The sequence below is a fragment of the Rhagoletis pomonella genome, unplaced genomic scaffold, assembly GCF_013731165.1.
Source record: "Rhagoletis pomonella isolate Grant_MI unplaced genomic scaffold, Rhpom_1.0 Rhpom_scaffold_00005, whole genome shotgun sequence".
In the NCBI taxonomy this organism is placed as follows: Eukaryota; Metazoa; Arthropoda; class Insecta; order Diptera; family Tephritidae; genus Rhagoletis; species Rhagoletis pomonella.
Window position 1 is genome coordinate 56,172,060 of NW_023458559.1, and position 20,509 is coordinate 56,192,568.

General features: G+C 35.5%; 2 protein-coding genes across 3 annotated transcripts in view; one reads left to right on the forward strand and one right to left on the reverse strand.

The window, feature by feature from the left end:
* LOC118739271 (ral guanine nucleotide dissociation stimulator-like 1) overlaps positions 1 to 20,503 on the reverse strand; it is a 40,269-nt gene extending 19,766 nt beyond the window's left edge. Inside the window, exons 1-2 of one of the 2 annotated variants that reach the window (XM_036470506.1) lie at positions 19,047 to 20,503; positions 452 to 1,591 (exon numbers count right to left, since the gene is read on the reverse strand). In XM_036470506.1, coding sequence (XP_036326399.1) covers positions 452 to 1,591; positions 19,047 to 19,049 — 1,143 coding nt within the window. In that variant the 5' untranslated portion in view covers positions 19,050 to 20,503. The remainder of the gene's footprint in view (positions 1 to 451; positions 1,592 to 19,046) is intronic. The other variant, XM_036470507.1, reaches the window with a different exon arrangement.
* The window catches only part of LOC118740165, a 265,156-nt gene that overhangs the window by 108,829 nt on the left and 135,818 nt on the right, over positions 1 to 20,509 (forward strand). The gene's annotated exons all lie outside the window — the stretch shown is intronic.

Sequence of the window (20,509 nt, forward strand, 5' to 3'; positions counted from 1 at the left end):
GCTAACAAAATCGAAATTTTTATAGTTATCGTTAAATTTGTCTGCAGTTTTTTTTCGGCTGTATCGCTGTTATCGTTTCATTATTGTTACCGACATAAACATTATCATTGTTATCGCTCTTTTTATCGATATCCTCATTATCAATGTTATCGATACTTATGTATCATCTTAAGGTCTTGTATTTCAATTGATATATATACATACATACTCGCATTCGAAATCGTATGCTTTTCCTCAATTGCCAGTTCTAAATTTTTGTAGTACTGTCCAACTAAATCTGTTAATAAGAGTAACTCTACTTTACCGAAAGCAAACGTTTTTCATATCAGTAACTCTAATTGCCTTTCATCAATACAAACAAAATAATTATCTCGAAATAGTATATCCTTGCTACTTATGTTGGTTAACATCCTCTACGACTCTACAAACACTTTCTCACCCATTGATTTACCTTCGTGTAACAGTAATTCTTCGCGTGTAAATCTTTTGTTTTCTTCGAGAGATTTCGCAAAGTGGCGCCAGTGCAGGCGCACAAATATTTCAAACTGGATACAACTTTCTTCTCGGCGCTCGTTGCATCCAAATCATCGTACGAATGATATGAACTGTTGCGGCGTGATTTGGATAGGGGCGTGGCACAGGATGAATTCGTGGGCGATTTGAAGAAGAGATCAAATGTGGGCGCCGATTTGTGATGATGGAAACGATGGAATTGAAATGTCTGAGTTTGCGTTTGTGATTGCGTTGGCGATTTCGCAGCGTCCTTCTTGCTGCCAGCAGACTGAAGTGCGAGCGGTGAGGATGACGTTGGCGGTAGTGGGGATTTTGGGGTACGTGGTGATGGCGGAGGCTTTGGTGATTTAGGTGGTTGTTGCTGATGATGTGTGGTGGTGTCATTGGAATTTCGCTGCGGCTCAGCCAGTAGCTGCTGTTGTGGTTTAAGCACTTGCTGCAGCTGTTGCTGTAACTGTTGCTGCAATTGTTGCTGTAATATTTTTTGTTGCTGTAACAGCTGATATTGTTGTTGCTCCTGAAGCGGTTGCTGTTGCTGTTGCTGCGGTTTGATGTGTTGCAATAAACTTTTGGGTTTTGGTGGCAGCGGTGGCGGCACACCGTAATCCAGCGAAGGCATTAAGTTACTGCTATCGATTTGTTGCTCTTTTTGTTGTACTTGCTGTGAATTTGGTGGGGTTTTCTGCTTATTATGGCTATGATAATGGTGATGATGCTTATGCTGATGTGGATGTTTATGTTGCTGATGGCTGTGTGGAGGCTGTCGAAGCGCGTGATTGATTTGATTATGTTCGTGGTGTTGCTGTTGATAGTTCGGTAAGTCGACGAGGAGCAGATGATGTTGCAACTGATGATCACTGCTATGGCACTTTGTCAGCTTGAGTGGCTTGGGTGGCTTAGGAGGTGGTGGTGAGGTGAGTGTGCGTCGGGGTAGGCGCTGACTGCTGTTGCCACTTCTGCTAAAGCTAATGCTGCTGTTGTCGCTAGCTGTCACTTCTTCTTCTTCTTCTTTTGTTTGAGCTGTAGTTGCTGTTACTGTATTCACTGCTGACGTGTTGCCACTTTCGATTATGAAACTCTACAGACATGAAAAGTGAACAATGAAATTCGAAATTGAACACGTTCATGCAAATGGCAGCATGGATCAAAATGGAAAAACAAAAAATGGCAAAAAGATGGAAAAAACTGAAATTGATTGCAATTGTTAGGGAAAAGTTTATATTTAAAATTCCTCATGCGACAGGAAATAGTCGTAATCTTTTCTATGAAATCTGATTTCCAAGATTAAAGGCCGCAAAGCAGATTTCGAAGTAGTATCTGAACGATTTCCGGTATATTTGAGTGCCCTTTTTGAGAATTTCTACTTTTTCGTTCGAAAAAATTTGTAGATAACATATGCCGAATTTCCACTAGGAAAATTGAAATGACAAAAAATTGGAAGCATTGAAAAAATACCATGTGGAAATGAATTTAATCACTATTTTTTGAACGTAATGACACGAATATTTTTTTATACTCAACTTTGTTATTAAAATCTTTGTCGTTTAATGCCTAGAGGAAATCCGGCCTTACTCATTTCTTTATTACCATATAATCATTCATAATGCAACGAGCACAAGTTCATAGACATTTTTCCTCGAAGGATCCAAGAAAGCCTAACTATTAACAATGAAGCATTTCAATTTTCAAACAATCCACACTAATCAAATGAAATCAGCACACGAAAGCCCCAGTCAATTAAATTTTTTTTTTTTTTCAATTAGTCGAACAATTGCTTTAGGCGAATTGCACGCAAGTTCAATGTTCATAGAAGCGCTTAATAGATGTCTTTCAGCTACAAATACAATTATCAATTATCGGCATAGGCAATTAACAATTGAGGCAGTCAGCATCAGTCAACGCTGCTATTGGCAAATGCACCAACTCTTGCTTACTTGGTTGCGTATACGCCCCTGACCTTGACTACGCATTTCGGGTTATAAATGACAATTGCGTAGCCGCTATGAAGAACAAAATAACAGAATATGGATAAAAAAAAGTTCATATAAGTAAATACAAAGTGTAAGTTTTCACAATCGAAATTCGCGTTCGACGAACCCTCACAGCGCTCAAGTGGTAGCCAGCGGCGGGTAGCCTGCCCTCGACATCAAACGCAGATTGTTATCGCCGAAAATCAGATTTAAAAAAACAAGCTATGCATTGTTTATAGTCTTCATTAGTTTTCTTTTATTCTGGTACTTCTCATAAAATGTAACCAATTAGGTTTCAACGAAAGTCTTAAGCTTAGCTACACAGATGTGTGTATGTACGTCATTGTCTCGTCCGCGTCGAGATGAGCTGAGATTACATAGCTGAAGATATGCTTATGCTCGTAAATACATGCATACATATGTATGTATGTACATATCTTTGCAAGCTGTGCTTGTCATACGCAATTTTTTTTTTACTGCTACTGTGGCCATTAACAACTTTGCTTTCGCATTCACAAATTCACTTAACTCTGGCCACTGGATGTATGAAGCAGCAGCCGAATTGATGTCTCAAGTGGCACCAATTCCCTCTTACAAGCCATCAAATTATCTTCCAAAGTTTATAGCGCACGCACATACCTATCCACATACATATTTGTGTATGGACTTACATATTTAAGAATGTATGTAAGTTTGGTCAAGTATTAGTAACCCACTTTCTATGTAAAGGCAGCTTACTTGGGGATTTTGGTTAAATAAATTGGCCTTTAAAATTTTGTTTTATTCTAGGCTTTTAATTTATGGATAAGAGCTTTAAAAAGATCACAGAAACTAGTTTTTTATATCATCTATCCGCAGTAAATCTGATAGAATTTTATCCAATTTACGCAATCTTGACACATTGAAGTTTGGCATCCGGTTTTTGAGCAAAACGACATCAGGAAAAGGAGGAAAATTAAATTGCAGACATAAATAAATAAACTTCAAGTGCAGCGAAGAGTAGTGAGAGAAGAAAATTGGCGTTTGTCTCCATAAATGCCTTCGACAGGCCAATTATCTAATTAGAGGTTACGAACGGAAAAAGTTCAGATTTTCCATTTTTTACCACCTGAATAGATTTAGATTGTTCTACCCCTGCATCAACTCTCTTATGGATAACATTAAACTCTCCTTAGAACCCCAACTTCCTTCGGTCCTTTTTATGATAAATTCCAGTCATACTGAAATTATGCTAGGCAAAAATCTTATCTGCCCTGGTGAGAAGCTAAATTTTTACACTAAAATTCTAGATATTATATCTAGCTGGATTATACTTTTCCTCGACTCTGCTTTTATAATAAGTTTTCGACAAGAACTCCGATCGAGACGAGAGAATGGTAAAGCATAAAAAGCATGGCTCTAGTTCCATTTCAATCTTCAGTGATGACTCTAAATGAATAATAAAATCGGCTGAAATATCCATTTGGAAGAACTACATATAAACATGCTTCTGCGTCTCGTCTCCTGGCTGTACTGGGGTGTCTTCCAAGCTGAATTAATACATGAATTACAACCAGGCTTCCATTTACCTCTTCGAAGGTATGAATGGATGAAGAATCGTTCTAAACTATTTATCTACGCGATGCCCAGAGAATTTAGTCTGGGTCTCCGGACACAGAAATATTCCGAGAAACAGCATTAGATACGTATGAGTTGGCAAGTAAGAACGTTTTTCAACCAAAAACAGAATTTTTCGCTAATGTTGACGCAGTTTCTTGCAAATATTTATCTCTGCTAAATGTTTCCCAAATGAGTTACATTTTGAACATTCCTTCATGCACATTCCTCCATGACTACAGCCAGTGACGGATTTGCCCTAAGGTCCAATAGGGCGGCCAATATGGCGAAAAATACCCTGATGGTAGCAAGATATGCACGATCAAAAGTAAATTCGTGTAAATTCAATATAGGTCTAAGAAAAGGCCAAAGCATAAAAAATGTTTTTTTCCACAGACTTATGGCCCTATTCATAAAAAATAAAGAACGTTTAAAAAGTTTTATAAAATGTCGTTTTCATACGTTTTTCAATTTATAAACCTTTTTTAAAGCTACTATATTTTTTATGAATACGGCTATTAGAATACAAATTTTCAGAGGAATGTCTCCATCATCGTACCCAGTGCAGTATAAATAATGAGAATGAGAAGAGTGCCAGTGGCTACGAGCTGAAGGTCTTCAAACCATTTAACCAAACAGAGTAAAAATTTGTAAAGTGGGCCACAATTTTTTTGAAGGTCGAGCTTTTTTTTGTGCAATTATCTGTTTATGCTTCACAACGATAAAAGAAAAGTACGAGTTTCACAATTTTTCGAAATTCGAATTATTTCGGAAATTTCCCGTAGATATTTACCTCAAACCCAAAAACAGGATCGAGGGCTACCGTCCTGTTTCTCTACTATCTTGCACCAGCAAGATCCTTGAAAAAATTATTTCAATGCGCTTAAATTGGTTTCTAGAAAGAAATAATCTTATCCACCCAAAACAGGTTGCATTCAAACCAAGGAAACGGACCAGTGATGCCCAAGTATATTTGGATAACCAAATAATTAAGAACCTCCTCAAAAATAACCACATTACCATTATTTCCATTGACTTCGAAAAGGCATTTGAGCGCATCGGAATACATGCTATTATCGATCAACTTAAGGAATGGAAATTAGGCCCAAAATTAATCAGATACACTATTTCCTTCTTAACGAATAGAAAATTCAGAACTAGTTTCAACTCTTACCTTTCAAATAGTATGCCTCTGATCAATGGAATTCCACAGGGATCCCCATTTTTAATCGCATTCGAAAAACTAAACCAAATTATCATAAGACAACCATCAATATGTTACTAAACTTAAAGTACTAGGTGTAGTATTTAACAACAAATATAATTTTACGTCCCACATTAACTATTTGAAAGAAGAATTAAACAAAAGGCTACATTTAATCAAATGTATTAGTAAGCTATCATAGCAGCGCGCACCCCAATGTTACCATAAATATAATCAAAGCAATACTTATTCCCAAGATTGAATATGGATTAGCAATATACGGGCACTCCCCAAAATTAAACTTGAGGAAAATTGAGACCATCTACAACAACAACAATAATACTAATGCCTTCGGAAACACACCTAATGCGATATAATAACACCTATTTACCCCATACGCGCAGGAAAAAAACGAAGAAATTGATATCAATACTAGAAAGAGTCAATCAGTGTATTCTGGAACTCAAGTTGCACCACAAACCACGTAAAGTACTTAAATCTTATCGACCACTCTGGCTCCGATCTAATGCACCTTCCGAAAGATTCCACAACCAACATCGCTTACCAAACCCAATTTTATAATATCACAAACCCACTTCAATCTACCGGCTGATTTCTAAGTTACACTGACGGATCCAAGACAATGACAGCAGTTGGCTACGCTGTCGTAAATTCTAATTACGACACTGTAAAACTAATGCGACTGAATGAGCATTCTTCAAGCACTTCTCGACGCCATAAAATGGTATACCTCGCAGAAGGACAAACATGTTATATGCTCAAATAAAAGTTATGTGGATACCAGGGCACTCTGGGCTTCGAGGAAACAACCTAGCAGACCAAGCAGCAAAGTTCAGCACTACAGCTCCCATAATACAACAATCTACATAACACAAATCTGATGTCATACGGACACTAAACGATTTCTACACAACACGGAAACAACAAACCTGGGACAACTACCACCACTTCTACAAAATTATAAACCCTAAAGGAGAGGCATCTACCTTCCCTCCATATATTTCCAAACGGGACCTACATAGATACATCCGCTTCCGCACAGGCCACACACGACTCACACATCTCTACATATTAACAAAATAATCAACACCTTGCAGGAGAATGCATTTTGATTAAGAACTATTATAACCACTAAGGAAAAACAGTGTTGCAATTACATACTAAAATATCCCAAGAGCATATAATAATCTCTATATATACTACGATATTTAATTCTCCGAACAAGCTTACTTTCATTTCCACTTCTAACCCCAACAATTTAAAACAAATTACTTTTGTACTTAATTAAGGCTGAAAGCCCTAGTTGTTAGCGCCTAATCTAAGTTTAATGTCTAATTTGTTATACAAATAAACATTGAATTATTATTATTATCGTTATCAACGTTTAGGACATCATGCATATAAATAACATGTGAGGGATAAAGCAGTCGTTGTATTTAACCGAAGCTTCTACCTCCGATTTGTATTAACCAAACACTGAACAACCGGCCCATAGTTTGTTTGCTTACTTGTAGAATAGACATCTGCTGGTTGTTTGGTCTGGTTTTGCCATCGGAAGTTCCTCTGATCCGCATTCATTTTTAGGATTAACTGCAGGACTTAATTCCCGAGATAATTCCGAATTAATGCGTTCAAGACTGCCGTCTGCCTATGCTTTACGTACATTGACCTGCGATGATAATGGTAATGAAGCAATTGTCATTCCACATACATTTTGACGTATTTATTTGGAAGAATAGTCACAGGCAATACAAATGTATGTTGTTTAACGGCAAGGTGTAAAAACGCCATGCCCAGTGCTGCCAGAACTCCCTAAGCAAGTATAAAACGACAAATGTTAGCCGTATGCGATACAGGGATGGGTTCGATTTTATCGATAATATAGAAGTCGACAAAAAAGTAAATTCTTATGTAGTACCAAAATATGGGAGCTGAGAAAGGAGCGGCTGGTATTTCAAGGTCTAGGGCTGCAAATCCGCCACTGATTACAGTGTTATCATAACGTTTGATCAAATAAAACGCTGGTGGTAAGTTCGTGCAAATAAGAAATTTCCCAACCGGCTACTTTGGGTGCCCCACCATGCAGCTACTCTTTTAAATTCCAAAACTGTTTACAAATTTTTTTTTGAGAGTTACTTACTTCACCTTTTTTAGGAATATCTACATAGGGCCATTTTCAAAGTCGGCTGTTTTTAACTATTGGTTAACTAATGGATGTACATTAGTTAACTGCAGTCAGCCATTAGTAAAACTGATACTGTGAAATGAAAAAATGGTGATTTGATATTAGCATAGTAGTTAACTAATGACTGTGAAAATTGCCCATAGTACTTCGTAACAATTCTGTGATATTGACTAGCCCTTGAACTCTGTAGCAAGCACTACAAAAGCTTTTTATGAAATCATGCAATATTTACATACAAAAAGCGTATATGTAGCTTGTGAACTATGCTAATGCTTTTGAGATATTAAAAATGCTTGTTGTTGCTTGAATTTTATTACTTTATAACTTTCAAGTAGACATAGTCAAATGCAGCTTTGATAACTCGACAGCAGTCTAATTGCGTTTAGATTTAGCAATTACACAGTACAACAAAATTTAACATTTCAAAAATTCCCCGGGGTTTCTCAACGGTTTCTAAAGCTTTTCGGTCTGCTAAATATGAATCTGAAGTCAGAATTCTCGATTCTGATGATTTGACGCCTGTAAGATGTTCCACGCCCCCTTTAACATACTTATTTATATACAGGGATACTTTAGTTTAAACATCTGTCATTGATCTGTCTTCACACCAAGTTTCAAACTCATGTGACTTACGGTTCCGAAGTTATTGCTATATACCTTGCTATAAGCGTCTATCATGGATATGTCTGATGCCAAATTTCAAATTCATGTGACTTATGATTCCGAAGTTATGGCTGATTAAAAATTTTACAACTATAGGATGTGCCTCGCCCCTTTTAAAAAAGCATATCTACTTTAGAATAAGCATCTACCATAGATATGTATGTCAACACACTGAATTTCAAAGTCAAATTTGAAGTTATGATTCCTTGCCCCCAAAACCCTTTAGTTACACTTGTGTCAATGATTTTAAAAAGAATACAATTTTTTTTTCTACAAATGCCGGTTTCTGAATAAACCACGTACTCTACAGAAAACCTATGGTGACCCGAAAATTCTTACTTGAGATTCGGACTCAGCGGACCCAAAAGCTTTAGAGACCGTTGAGCGACCCAGGAGGATTTTTTGCCTGTTGTATAGTGTTATTAATGAGTGCGCTGCCATAAAACTTAGCAATACTTTATTGCAATATGAGCAGTGAGAGGGAAATAAGAGACTAAATTATTTTAATTTAGCATTTGATGATAATAACACTCGATTGCTTAATTGGATTGAGAAATTTAAAACGAGTTTTTTTTACTTCTGTGCCTTTGTAAACTAAACTTTTGAGACTTTTGAAACATACGAAAATGGAAGTACGAGTACATACATATGTACATACTTATGAGGCATTTAAATTTTAATTTGTACGTCTGTATGAATACCCACATTCCCCTATGGAGATATTGCAATGAACAGAGTGTTTCCTCGAGTTTCAAGGAAATCATTGAATTTATGGCAGGGCACTTGAAAGTAGAAATTCTCCTCAATTCTCATGCGTGGAGGTCAGCATTAAACATTTAATGCGATTCATGATGAAGCCTTTTCCTGCTTTTTTAGGAAAATATTTTCATACACTAAATTTTATTTCCTTTTCTGTATGATCAAAGCGCTGCCATTATGGGGCATTGCCTTCAAATCGTCAATATTTCAATTATCCACTGCATTTCACAGCCTTTTGCGTGAGTGTGTGTGTGTGTGTGTGGCACAGAGAATGCGTGTTGTTTTCCGCACTGGCATTTTTTGTTTATTTGTGCGCACAGTCACCTATCGGCGCCGCATAAACACTTCCTAATGACCCGACTGTCAAATGAGGTGTGCAAGCTCCGCACATCTTGGCAGTCAATTGGCACACTCACTCACCGTTGACTACAGTAAGGGGAAAACAAGTGTATGCGGATGGAGCATATTTGGTTATGAAGATGGGCATACTGGTAATATGTATTTATGTACACATGTAGTAAGCATTTGTGCATATACATATGCTTTCTTCGTAGCTTTATTTTTGGTCATTTAGCCTTACATGTGAGTAAGTCGACAACTTCTTGTTGAAGTGAGAAAAATATTTAGTTGTAAACATATTTACATATGTACATATTTTGCCATAGCAGGTGCACAAAGCTGATGCCAGATGGATGCACACAATCATCGGCATACATACAAATGTGCATGCAAATGTCTAGTAAATGGCTTGAATGCAGATGCTATGCGCTGATAGTTTAACGAAAATTTGTTTAGTGTTCATAGCAACAAAATGGGAAGCAAATTCATGCGTTAACTTTTCGCAGTTTCTGTTTACTGGCAGAATTTGGCAATGGTCATGATATAAATATTTAAGGCAGTTTCACTTCTTCTTCTTATTCGCTATTGCTCCCATTTGACGTAAACTGTGACATTTTCTTTTAAATTGAAGCTACCATATTCTTTGAAGAAATTAAAAAGTTCGTTTTTACTTAAAGAAAAAAATATGCATTTCTAGAATTATTTAAAAAAATATATTTTGAGCACCATTTTATAGCGATCTTTTAGTGATCTATTTCTAAATTTAAATATAAAACGGAAAGCAAGTAAAATACTCGTATTACATTGTGTAATGCACATAGAAAATCTCTTTCTTTATGCAATTATTTTCATCTTTATTTAGTACATATTTCGGGATGGCCACGTGCATGGTAACTTCACCAAGGTGCTGTTTAATTGTTTCAACCACTTTCCGGCTGAAAATTATAAGCATCGGCACCGGCAGCAGTAGAGCGAGTAGTTTAGTTTATAAACGTCATAAGCACAGTTTATGTAAAAAAAAATTCAAAGTAATCTACCTTCTTTTTTTTTGTATCACGGAAATGGTTAAATTTTATTTTGGTGAGAGTATGATTTCTTAGAAACTTCCTATTATAGCTGTACGATGTTTAATATTTAGATATCTTTAAAAACTTCATTCAAGAGGAAAATCTCATTCAAAATAATGAGCAAACTTAAAATAAAAGTCTTAAAAATGTTCCTAAGTATACTAAAAATGTTGTAAGTCGAGTTTAAAGCTTCCAAAGCTTTCTCAATATTCCGAATCTTAATTTTTACAATTCAAATATAATAATGTCCAGCAAGTTAATATAGCTCTCAGAATTTGGGCCTCTGGAAATCATATTTTTTTCTTTTGGATTTTTTTGTGTTTTATTCTAGATTTTTTTTGACAATTTTCCAAACGCAACTTTTAATTGTAGATATTATTTTTATAATTTCGGGTTAGATACATACTAAAAAAATTTTCCGTACAAAGATTTTCTCAAATATTCATTTTCAGTAAAAAGTTGTTCGTAAATTTTTTACAAAAATATGGTTTATTCTACATAAAATATAGACTATTTGAATATTAGTTTCAAACTTTGTCTAAAATTTATAAAAATTTGACAAATTTTAAGCAACTTGCTGAAGCAAAATTTCAAAAAATTTTCTGAAATTCATATTTTTCTATTCGATTTTTTAAACATTTTTCTAAATGCAACTTTTAAAGATATTTTTTTATAATTTCGAGTTAGATACATGCCAGAGAAATTTTTCGAACAGAGAATCTTTTGAAAGATTAAAATTCAGTAAAATGTTTTTCGTAATCTTTTTACAAAAATATAGTTTTTTCTACTTAAAATATAACATTCCTTTCATGACGGTGCATTGATAATGGGGAGCAACAAAAAATTTTAAATTTAATTCCTCGCCGATTCCAACATTCTAAAAATTCTTTAAAAAATTTCTGAAAATTTGGCAAAAATTTGGCAAATTTTTGTAAATTTCAGACAAAGTTTGGAACTTATATTTAAAAGATTCACAAATATTATAGAGTGAGTTATAGTTTTATGAAAAATTAACGAATAACCTTTATTTTAATGAAAACTTTATGAACATTATAAAAAAGTCTCTATTCGGAAACTTCTTCTAGTAGGTGTATGTAATGGCGTTTTCTTTTCTACCGAAAAATTTCGCCTTTCGCACAAATACTACGCAACCGGCAGTGAAAAGCAAAATTTTTGCGGTAGAAAAGAAAACGCCATAAATTTGTAAAATACTTTCTTTTTATTTCTTCCTATTTGGGTCTTCTTTATTTTCCTGAAAAGTGTGCTCAACCCATAAATTTCACTCAGAAATCAATTATTTACCCAGCTGAGTGCGAGTGAGTGAAGTTTTCACGCATAAATAATTAAAGTGCGTTCACTCTCTACTAACTGCACGAAATTTTTTATTCGTCACGAAGCGCTAGAGCCTTTCCGATCTGCTGATAACCTTTCATTTCGCATTGGCTTAAGCACAGCTGAAGTGTACGTGAGAGAAGCTTATCTCATTTACTAATTTCGCCAGCATTCAGTCAAGCTTTCGAAAATCACTAAAACACGTTTCAGATTAAAAACAAATTAGAAATTGCTAGAAAAAAAAGTAGCTAACAAGGCGAGAGCATTGCGAATTTGTCATCAATTACCAGCACCACAGGAAGTGGTAATGATGTAATCAACAGCAACATTTTCGACTGTTTCATAACTTTTAATGTATTTATGTAATATACTTTTTAGTATATCGTAAATGTATACACATGGATTTCGCTGGACCTGACAAGCATTAAACAGCTGTTGCCGCTGTACGTACTCGCTCGTAGCTCCATTGGGACAAAATTCCAAATAAGCAATTTGCTGTATGGAGTACTATAAATGTATGTATGTATGTATGTATGTATGTATGCTTGTACTTGTAATAAAAGTAAATGTTATGCGGGTGTACATAACGCCCATTAAGCGAGCAGCTAATTGCCTTTAACACCACAGAAGTTGTTGCGATGTCGAAACCACCCAGCTGTCACAGTTGAGGCGAAAAGCGGGTGTAAGAAAAACCTAAACAAAGGAGTTTCTTTTATTTTTAGCATGCTAAGCGATGACTCAAAACCTTGAACGTGTTTACCTTTTAAATTAGCTGATTAGCTTAATTTGTGGAAAACTTTGAAGTAAATGCTGAATAGGGAATTTCTTTGGATCTAAATGGACGGCAAAACTACTACACATAAGCTTGAACTTAATAAGCTTGGTCGAGAAGAGGAAAAATTGCGCGCTTGTTTAAGTTTAATAGAGGAGGGCTCAGATTCTGGACGGAATCATACTTATAATATGTGTCAGCTAGAGTTTACTGTGCTATCCCAAATAGCCTACAGTCCGTCTTTTCATAGAGCCGCATTGTACCGACCAACCGGCAACCAGTGAGAGTTCTTAGGTCATCTCGTGTACTTTTCTGGCAAACGTCCCTTGTATGTAGCACTTCGCTGTGTGTAATCACACATTATTGGCTTTACAGGCTTTTTTGTGACCCAATTTTTACGACAATATAAGCCATCAATTGGTCCTCAAACTACTCGAAGTAAGCTTGTTGTTCATTCATAATTTTTTAAGAGAATCTTGCAGTCATCCTAATGAGCTGCGTGGATGTGCGAAAAGCTCCAGTAAACCTGGAATATGTTTCGACATCAGTCCATTGGCTCAATCGGGCCAGAAACCTAGGTCCAAAATACGATTTCCGCAGTATTTTAATCATCCAATACTATATCAAGCTAGGATTCTTCGCTAAATATGTTGATTACTGCATAAGAATATTCAGAGAAACCCGAGAACAATACTTGACTTAACTAAATTGGATAATATTAGTACAGAGTAGCGTTGCTCTACAAAAAATATTGCAAGGTTTGCTGCTGTGAAAACTACCTATGTGTGTATGGAGATAAATATTTTTAGTCTGATTGGGCAAAAATTAGGGTCTAGAACCTCTGAATCTAAACAGCTGTGGTGAGGCCTACCTTCTTCTATGGGATAGTAATTTGGTGGCTCTCAGTGAGATGGTTAACACTAAGAAAGCGGATAGAGTCCAATGATTTCCTTCTCTACTAATATCAGGGGCAATGAAGACGACACGCAACCAACCCAGTTTTTCAATACCAAATTCTTAATCCGATTTCCTACAAGGGAAGGATAGAAATCAGATTTGCTCAGAAATAGGGTGGCCATAAAATGAGTGAGTGAAATGTTGCTGCATTTAAAAGTATTTGCTAAATGCCGTCGATCACTCAACGGGATGGCCAAGACATTCGTACACATATCGGCCGAGCTTCGGGGCATCGCGATGGAAACTAGAAAACTGACGAGGTTGCTCATTAAAGTGAAACTCTACCTTTTACAGACACTAAGTAAATCGCCAGAACACTTTGGGCATCTCTGAATGATCGTCGCACCAAGTATCTACTAAATAAACTCGTATCTAATCTACATGATCTGAATGATTTTGGGCTGAACGGGCATGATTTAAAATACCTGCGAGTACCTTAAGGTACTGCCGTCGAACCTAACCCTAAGATTTGCGTCTGATAAGAGTAGCTAATCTGCAGCTGCTTCGAATGGAAATCAACTCTGGTCCCTGTTTCCATCTTCAATGCATCGGTAGGCTTGCTTCTCTATATTCTCCTCTTGATAGAGACCCTGAAACTAAAAGCCAGGTCAACAATATTAGAATCTAATTAATTTCATGAAGCTATAATGTTATAAATTCACCTAAGGTATTTAAAAATTAATTCAGAAGCATAGGGAGAATTGCAATATTCGGTTACTCAAACAAAAAATGCACGTAGGAGCTTTCGTAGCTATCCAAACAGTATTTTATCAAGCGTCAAAAAGTTGCTTCTATTAGATCGAGAGGTTGGTGCTTTGAAGTACATATGTAGGTATGCATTTATTTTACAAAATTTGTTTCAAATTGTTTATTCTCATTTCGTAAAAACCAATTTAAGCTCTTTTGTAATTCATACCATTTTTACTGCACCACGTCTTTACTAATCACACATTTCCCATTCAGAAAATTTAACTTCACAAAAGCTGTTATTAATTATAAATACATTCAACGCTGGGAAATTCTCTTCTATTTATATGTATGTATGTAAATATGTGCACAAGAGTGTATCGCAACAACAAATATGCTTCATAAACACAAACTGTGCTGGGATTAAACGATTGAGCAATAAAATAACAAAAACTTAGAAGATTAGCATAACAAATGAGACTGCAACTAAAAAGTTGACTTTCCAGAAATACTAAACTGACTTTGGTGGCACTAAAATTGACTATGATGGGTACAGTGTTTATGAAAACTTTTAAACTGTTCAATCATTTATAACACATATGTATGTATGTGGAATTTTCAGAACTTTTTTGGTTTTTATTTTCTTAAACATTTTCAGAGATATTTTACACTTTGCTTTGCATCTAAGATACTAATAGCATTAGGTAGTGAGTAGTAGTACAGGAGTGAGCAGTTTCATTCTAGTATAGCCCTTGCACGGTGCGCGGATTGTACGGTTTGCAAAGCTGTCCCATACGAAAACTGATTTTTACCATGGAATCCGTGCACTCTTTTCACCGTGCAAGGACTTTGCAAGACTCAGAAAATACCCCTTTAGTAAACTCTTGTTGCTGTCAATGCGTCAGAACCACTGCACATTTAGCATCAGCAACATCCGTTTTATGTTGTCGTCGCTGTTGCTGTTGCTGTTCACCTTACTAGTACATTTACACATGACAACGTTTATTTGCTGTGATTAGCCCCAGTAAACGCGCAACAAACACTCCATTTCAAAATTATAAGCGCACCACATATTGACAAATTTACACTTTTTTTAATTCAGTTATTTTTTAATAAAAATATAGTTTATTCTTTTTTTGTGCAATATTAAAAAAAAAATACATTCTTAAAAATTCATGCTTTTTAATTAGATCGCTTAGAAAGATTTTGATAAAGCAGTTTTCTGTTCCATTATATTTTAGTGCAATAAAGTGCAAGTTTGAAATAACGGGAACTTGCCGTTGATTTTTCAATTTTTTTTTTGCTGACTGTGTAGACATTTTCATTGATATTTTATGTGTAAGAAAATCCACTATACATATGTATATAACTAAAATTTAATGGGCTAAGAATTTGCATAATCAAATCCAATTAAAAAGGTTGACAACGTTATTTAGATTTTTAAAATAAATAACAAAAAAAAACAAACATTCATAAAGTTTGTCAATATGTGGTGCGCTTATAGTTTTGACACGGGGTGTATGTGTGCACATTCTTATACGAAATGCGACGATAAAACTCTGCTGCAAATATGTCAGTAAATGAGTCGCTTTTAGGGGGAGCAAATGTTTGAATATATCTGTGACTTATCAGTGCTAGGGCAAGTAAATAAATGTAGGGTAATACATATATACATACATATGTACGTACATATATGCTACATATGTCTTTAAGGTGTGTTTTGTAGACTTAAACTGCAGATGCGAACACATACGAATGTACATAGTCTTGTGTTTGCACAAATTTGTATGCGAAATATGCCTAACTGGATATACATATACACACACACAAATACATATATGATTATTTGTGCACTTACTCATATGCATATTAAAATTTAAATGCAAATCTCTATATGTAATTCCATGCGCCCTATTGTTGTCATTCGACGCTGTCAGACCGCTTGAAGTACGCCACAATGTCAGTCATTGTCGCAGCTTGCGCCGCGCCGGTATGAATCACAAACTTCCAAAAACAAAAAAAAAGTATACTACATAAATACGGAGGGCTGTTCAAACTTGTAGCAATCATTTATACGTGCATGAGTTATCGTTCCGTATATTTGCACAATTTATTCTTACGAGCTTGTGCTTTGCTAGATACTCGTATAAAGCGGGGGTTGTAATTGGCAGCCGCTCATGCACTGCACTTATTACATTTTATGTCAAAGTCCATACCGAATTTTACACATTTTATTTACATTTATACATACATATATATACAATGGCGGATTTGAATATTTGTCACCCCTAGGCAATTCAGAATTTGCCGCCCTTTTTCCATCAAGAAAAACATTTTGAACGATTAGCAGTAAATAGTAATATTCATATTAGTGTTAATTACTATACTATTACAATTTAAGATGAAAAAGTGGTATTTGCCTTGAGTATAGGTTTTCAACTTTGAAAGAAAGCCATCATCATCAACAATTTTTTTTCACTTGTTAAGTTATAATCTCAAAAATACTAAATTAGTATTTTTAAATATTATCATTTAAATAATATCAAAAATACCTAACAGCGTTGTCCTATTTTCTGATTGCGTAATTGAATATCAAATTTATATCTTAAAATGTACAAACACAAATTCTACGTCCAGGGCAAAAATAATTTTTTTTCAACTCAAGTTTTGCCGCCCCTAAATTTTGCCGCCCTAGGCACCTACCTATGTTGCCTTTACGGTAAATCCGCCACTGTATGTATATATGAATATACATGTTATCGCAGACGTAGACCCCATGGAAAGCTTTCGTATGGACACAGAACCTATCGTATGAACTTTGAACCAACTTTATTGCAACCGTAGAGCTTTTAGTATAACTCCTAGAAACCTCGAATACCTTGAACTTTTTAAATAGACCGGGTTCACTTCGCAGGTCTAGATCAACAATTTTACCGCACGCCATTAAAATCAGAGCTGAGTAATTGACTTGTAAGTTTAACCACAAAGTCTTTAGCCTCTTGCCTCATTATAAGGTATCCATACTATGATCTAAACCTAGCGCTCGTATCTTTTTTCGGACAAAAAAAAACTTTATATTAGTGCGAAAAAATCCATTTAGCAGTATCTCCATTACAAAAAAAAAACATCTTTTTAGAGTACAGTATTTTTTGCAGGGTTTTCAATAAAATAAAGGAATTCGTGATACTATGTGCACCTGTTGTACACTCCGAGGCAAAATGATACAGTCTAACAAAAGCCAAAAAAAAATTAAAAAAATTAAACATATGTAGTTACTATGTTCTACTATTGGTTTTGTATGAAAGAATATAATAGCATCGGCGAAAAAAATTATCAAAAATCAACGCGAATTCTTAAGGCTCCGTTATGCATACTTGGCATTGCTCGAGAGTTGTCACATAAAGAATCTGTTAAATCAGCTTCGCTTGTAAGCGGTTACCCAACGCACAGCATTACATACGTGAGTCTGTTGGTTATTGATATCTACGTAAAAATGGTATAGCAATGCATGCACTGCCAAGCATGCATAACAGAGCTTTTAGGCTCTTGAAACTTAGACATTATTACTAAAATTTATTGGGATACAAAACCGAGTTCTTGGATTTTTTATAAAAATTATGAATAAAAATTGTGTTTTTGTGAAATTTTTTATTTCTCTGCAAAGTTTGAAATGTGGATTTATATTTTGTTAAGTATTATATAATTAACTAGGCTCTAATAAAAAATTAGTAAACATGAAAACAAGAAAAATATTCACAACTGGTCAAATGTCGTTTAGTGAAATAAAATTTTCTATGTAGCTCTTGTTATTTACGACATAGGGCAAAAAATTAGAGTTTCATGACAAAATTGGGTTTAGTGACCCGTACAACTTCGCTGGTGGGGGTTAGGGTTACGCCGCAATGGTGTAGAGCATTCAGTTCTGCAAAAATCCTATAATTGACCAAGATTATACCACCTAATATTAATATTAAGGGCTCAAATTTTCAGAGAATATTTTTTTTAGGTATTTCCCATAAAATTTCGAAGTGGGATCACTTAATATATATATTATGGGCTAAAATTTTCGGGAAATTTTTTAGGTATTTGCCAAAAAAATTTCGAAGAGGGAGTGAATAAAAAATAGTCGCGAAGAACAGGTAGCAAAAAAAAAATATTTGTTCGTATAAAGGCAGTATATTGGAAAAAATTGGCATTATCCATTTATGGAATCCAAAAAAAAGTAGTATACTGCAAAAAAATATATATATGTAGATACGAGCGTTATCTATAACACACGTGTGTCAGCCTCTTAGTTACAGAGAAATCCGGTTAAGCTAAGAACTTCCTTTATTTCCATGAGTAATCTTGTCCTAGTTCTCTCCTACCGTCACCTATCAGTTAAATTTTTTTGTAAGTATATATTTGTATGTAAATAATTATACTTCTTTATTGCCATTGTAACAGCCTAAGCGATTTTGGCCGAGTGCAACAAAACACGCCAGTCGGTGCTCCTCTATGTTACCTGACGCTAATTTGAAATGCCAAGTGAAGCCAAGTTCTTCTCCAAGTGGTCTTTCCATTGCCTAGTAGGCCTTCCTCCTCCTCTGTTCATGTATGTATATCAATTTTACAATTATCTTGACCCAAGCGTCATCTAGCGGGACCAACTACTTATATCTACAAACCGAGGCGAACCTTTTATTTAGTACAAACAAAAAAATTATAAAAATCGTTCAAAAAGCTTATGAGGATAAGAATTACGAAGACGCCTATTTACCATTGCAATCAAATTTCCTATAGGGTCACATTCCTTTGTATGTGATTGTCGTCGTATTTTTACTTTTCACATACAAACAATTGCAATCAATCAAAAAATGCATCAAAAACAAAAACAAATGCAATACAAAGAAAAAAAAAACACAAACAAGAAATTCTTACAAACTTAATTAAAGGAATTTTAATACATAATTTTTATAGTTGTTACACACGCACGCCATACCATTTGTCGTTTGATGTGTGCAATTCGTTTTATTTCCTACTTTGCTGCCAAGCTGCCAACTGCCGTTGAGTACTCAATCAAATTATTGAGCTTAATTCGCTAAAAAGTGCAAAACTTGTGGGCGACTGCTGACTGCTGCTTCACTATTATTGCTTCTTCACTTCAGCTTATGCGCTTACAAAAGGTCAACGCGTAAATGGAAACTCGGCGCACATTCACCTTTCTTAATATCGTCGACTACTACTCGTATTACGGCGCTTGGTTATAAATATATTCAAATAATTCGATACAAATTCAATGAGGCACTCGGCGGCACAAGTTGACTGCGGTGGTTGAAGGTGTATTGGAGGCGGTGGAAATTCTTTCTTTTTTTTTGTTTGGGTGGAGGAAAATCGATCGAAAATCGTCGATGCAATCAAAACAATGAAGCGAAATCAAACGTGTTTATATGTACTGCACTGTGTGCTATGTATTTGTGTTAGTGAAAAGGCACAGAATTGTTGGCTAGTTGGGCCTTTATGACGCAAACTGCTGCGACGTCTGCAACTATTCTACAACTTCGTTCTCTACTCCACAACACTCAACTCTACTTTGTTTCCGCTTCCGTTTACTGTTGTCTGCTGCCGCTATGCTGTGCAAAGGATCTTAACTCCTATGCAGAGCACATACGGAGACGCACCAATACAAGCATACACTAAAAGAGGTCGTTGCACTATTTTATAGCTATTCGCAGACGTTGCGCACCGTTATATTGCCGTGGAGTAATAAATATGGCTGAATTGCCTCGGCAAGCTCTTTTAGTCCTTTTCACTGCAGTTAGTAATTAAATGGGCGTCCCATGGGATAATCTACGGCACTGCACTGGATACTTCACCTAACACGCCTTAAGAACTTCCGTTTTGTGCGCTAGACTACCGCGTGTTTACTTGAAATCACGACTGAAAACGCGCTGCCTGCCTGCCGTCTGGACGCCCCGCTGTCGCTTATTAAGTCCGCGACGTCTACGAAAATTATACACTAAGATTCATTTAATTCAATTCAAATTAAAATCGCAAATTTAAATGTGTTGACGACGCGATTTGTTGTTGCTTTGGCTTTTTTCGTGTTGATAATTGTTCTCGTCGTGCATATAGCATAATCAAGCCGCTTGTGACGCTGCCGACATGTCGAGCCGTTCATGTGTATTTCCAACGTAATAAACACTCCTTCACACAAATACAAACACATTAAGTATATGCGCAACTGTGTGTAAGTATATGTAATACATAAATTCTATAAATTTGTTAAAATTCGTATTTGTATGTACTTTGCACGATTTGTTTTATCGTGAGCTTTTCGTCGTCACGCGCGTGATTCTTCAATTGGCCCGTCCAAGCGCACTCGCTTTAAACACAATCAAACAAAAAAAAAAACAATATTGAAAAAATATATTCTTTTATATTTTTGCATAAGAAAACGCTTAA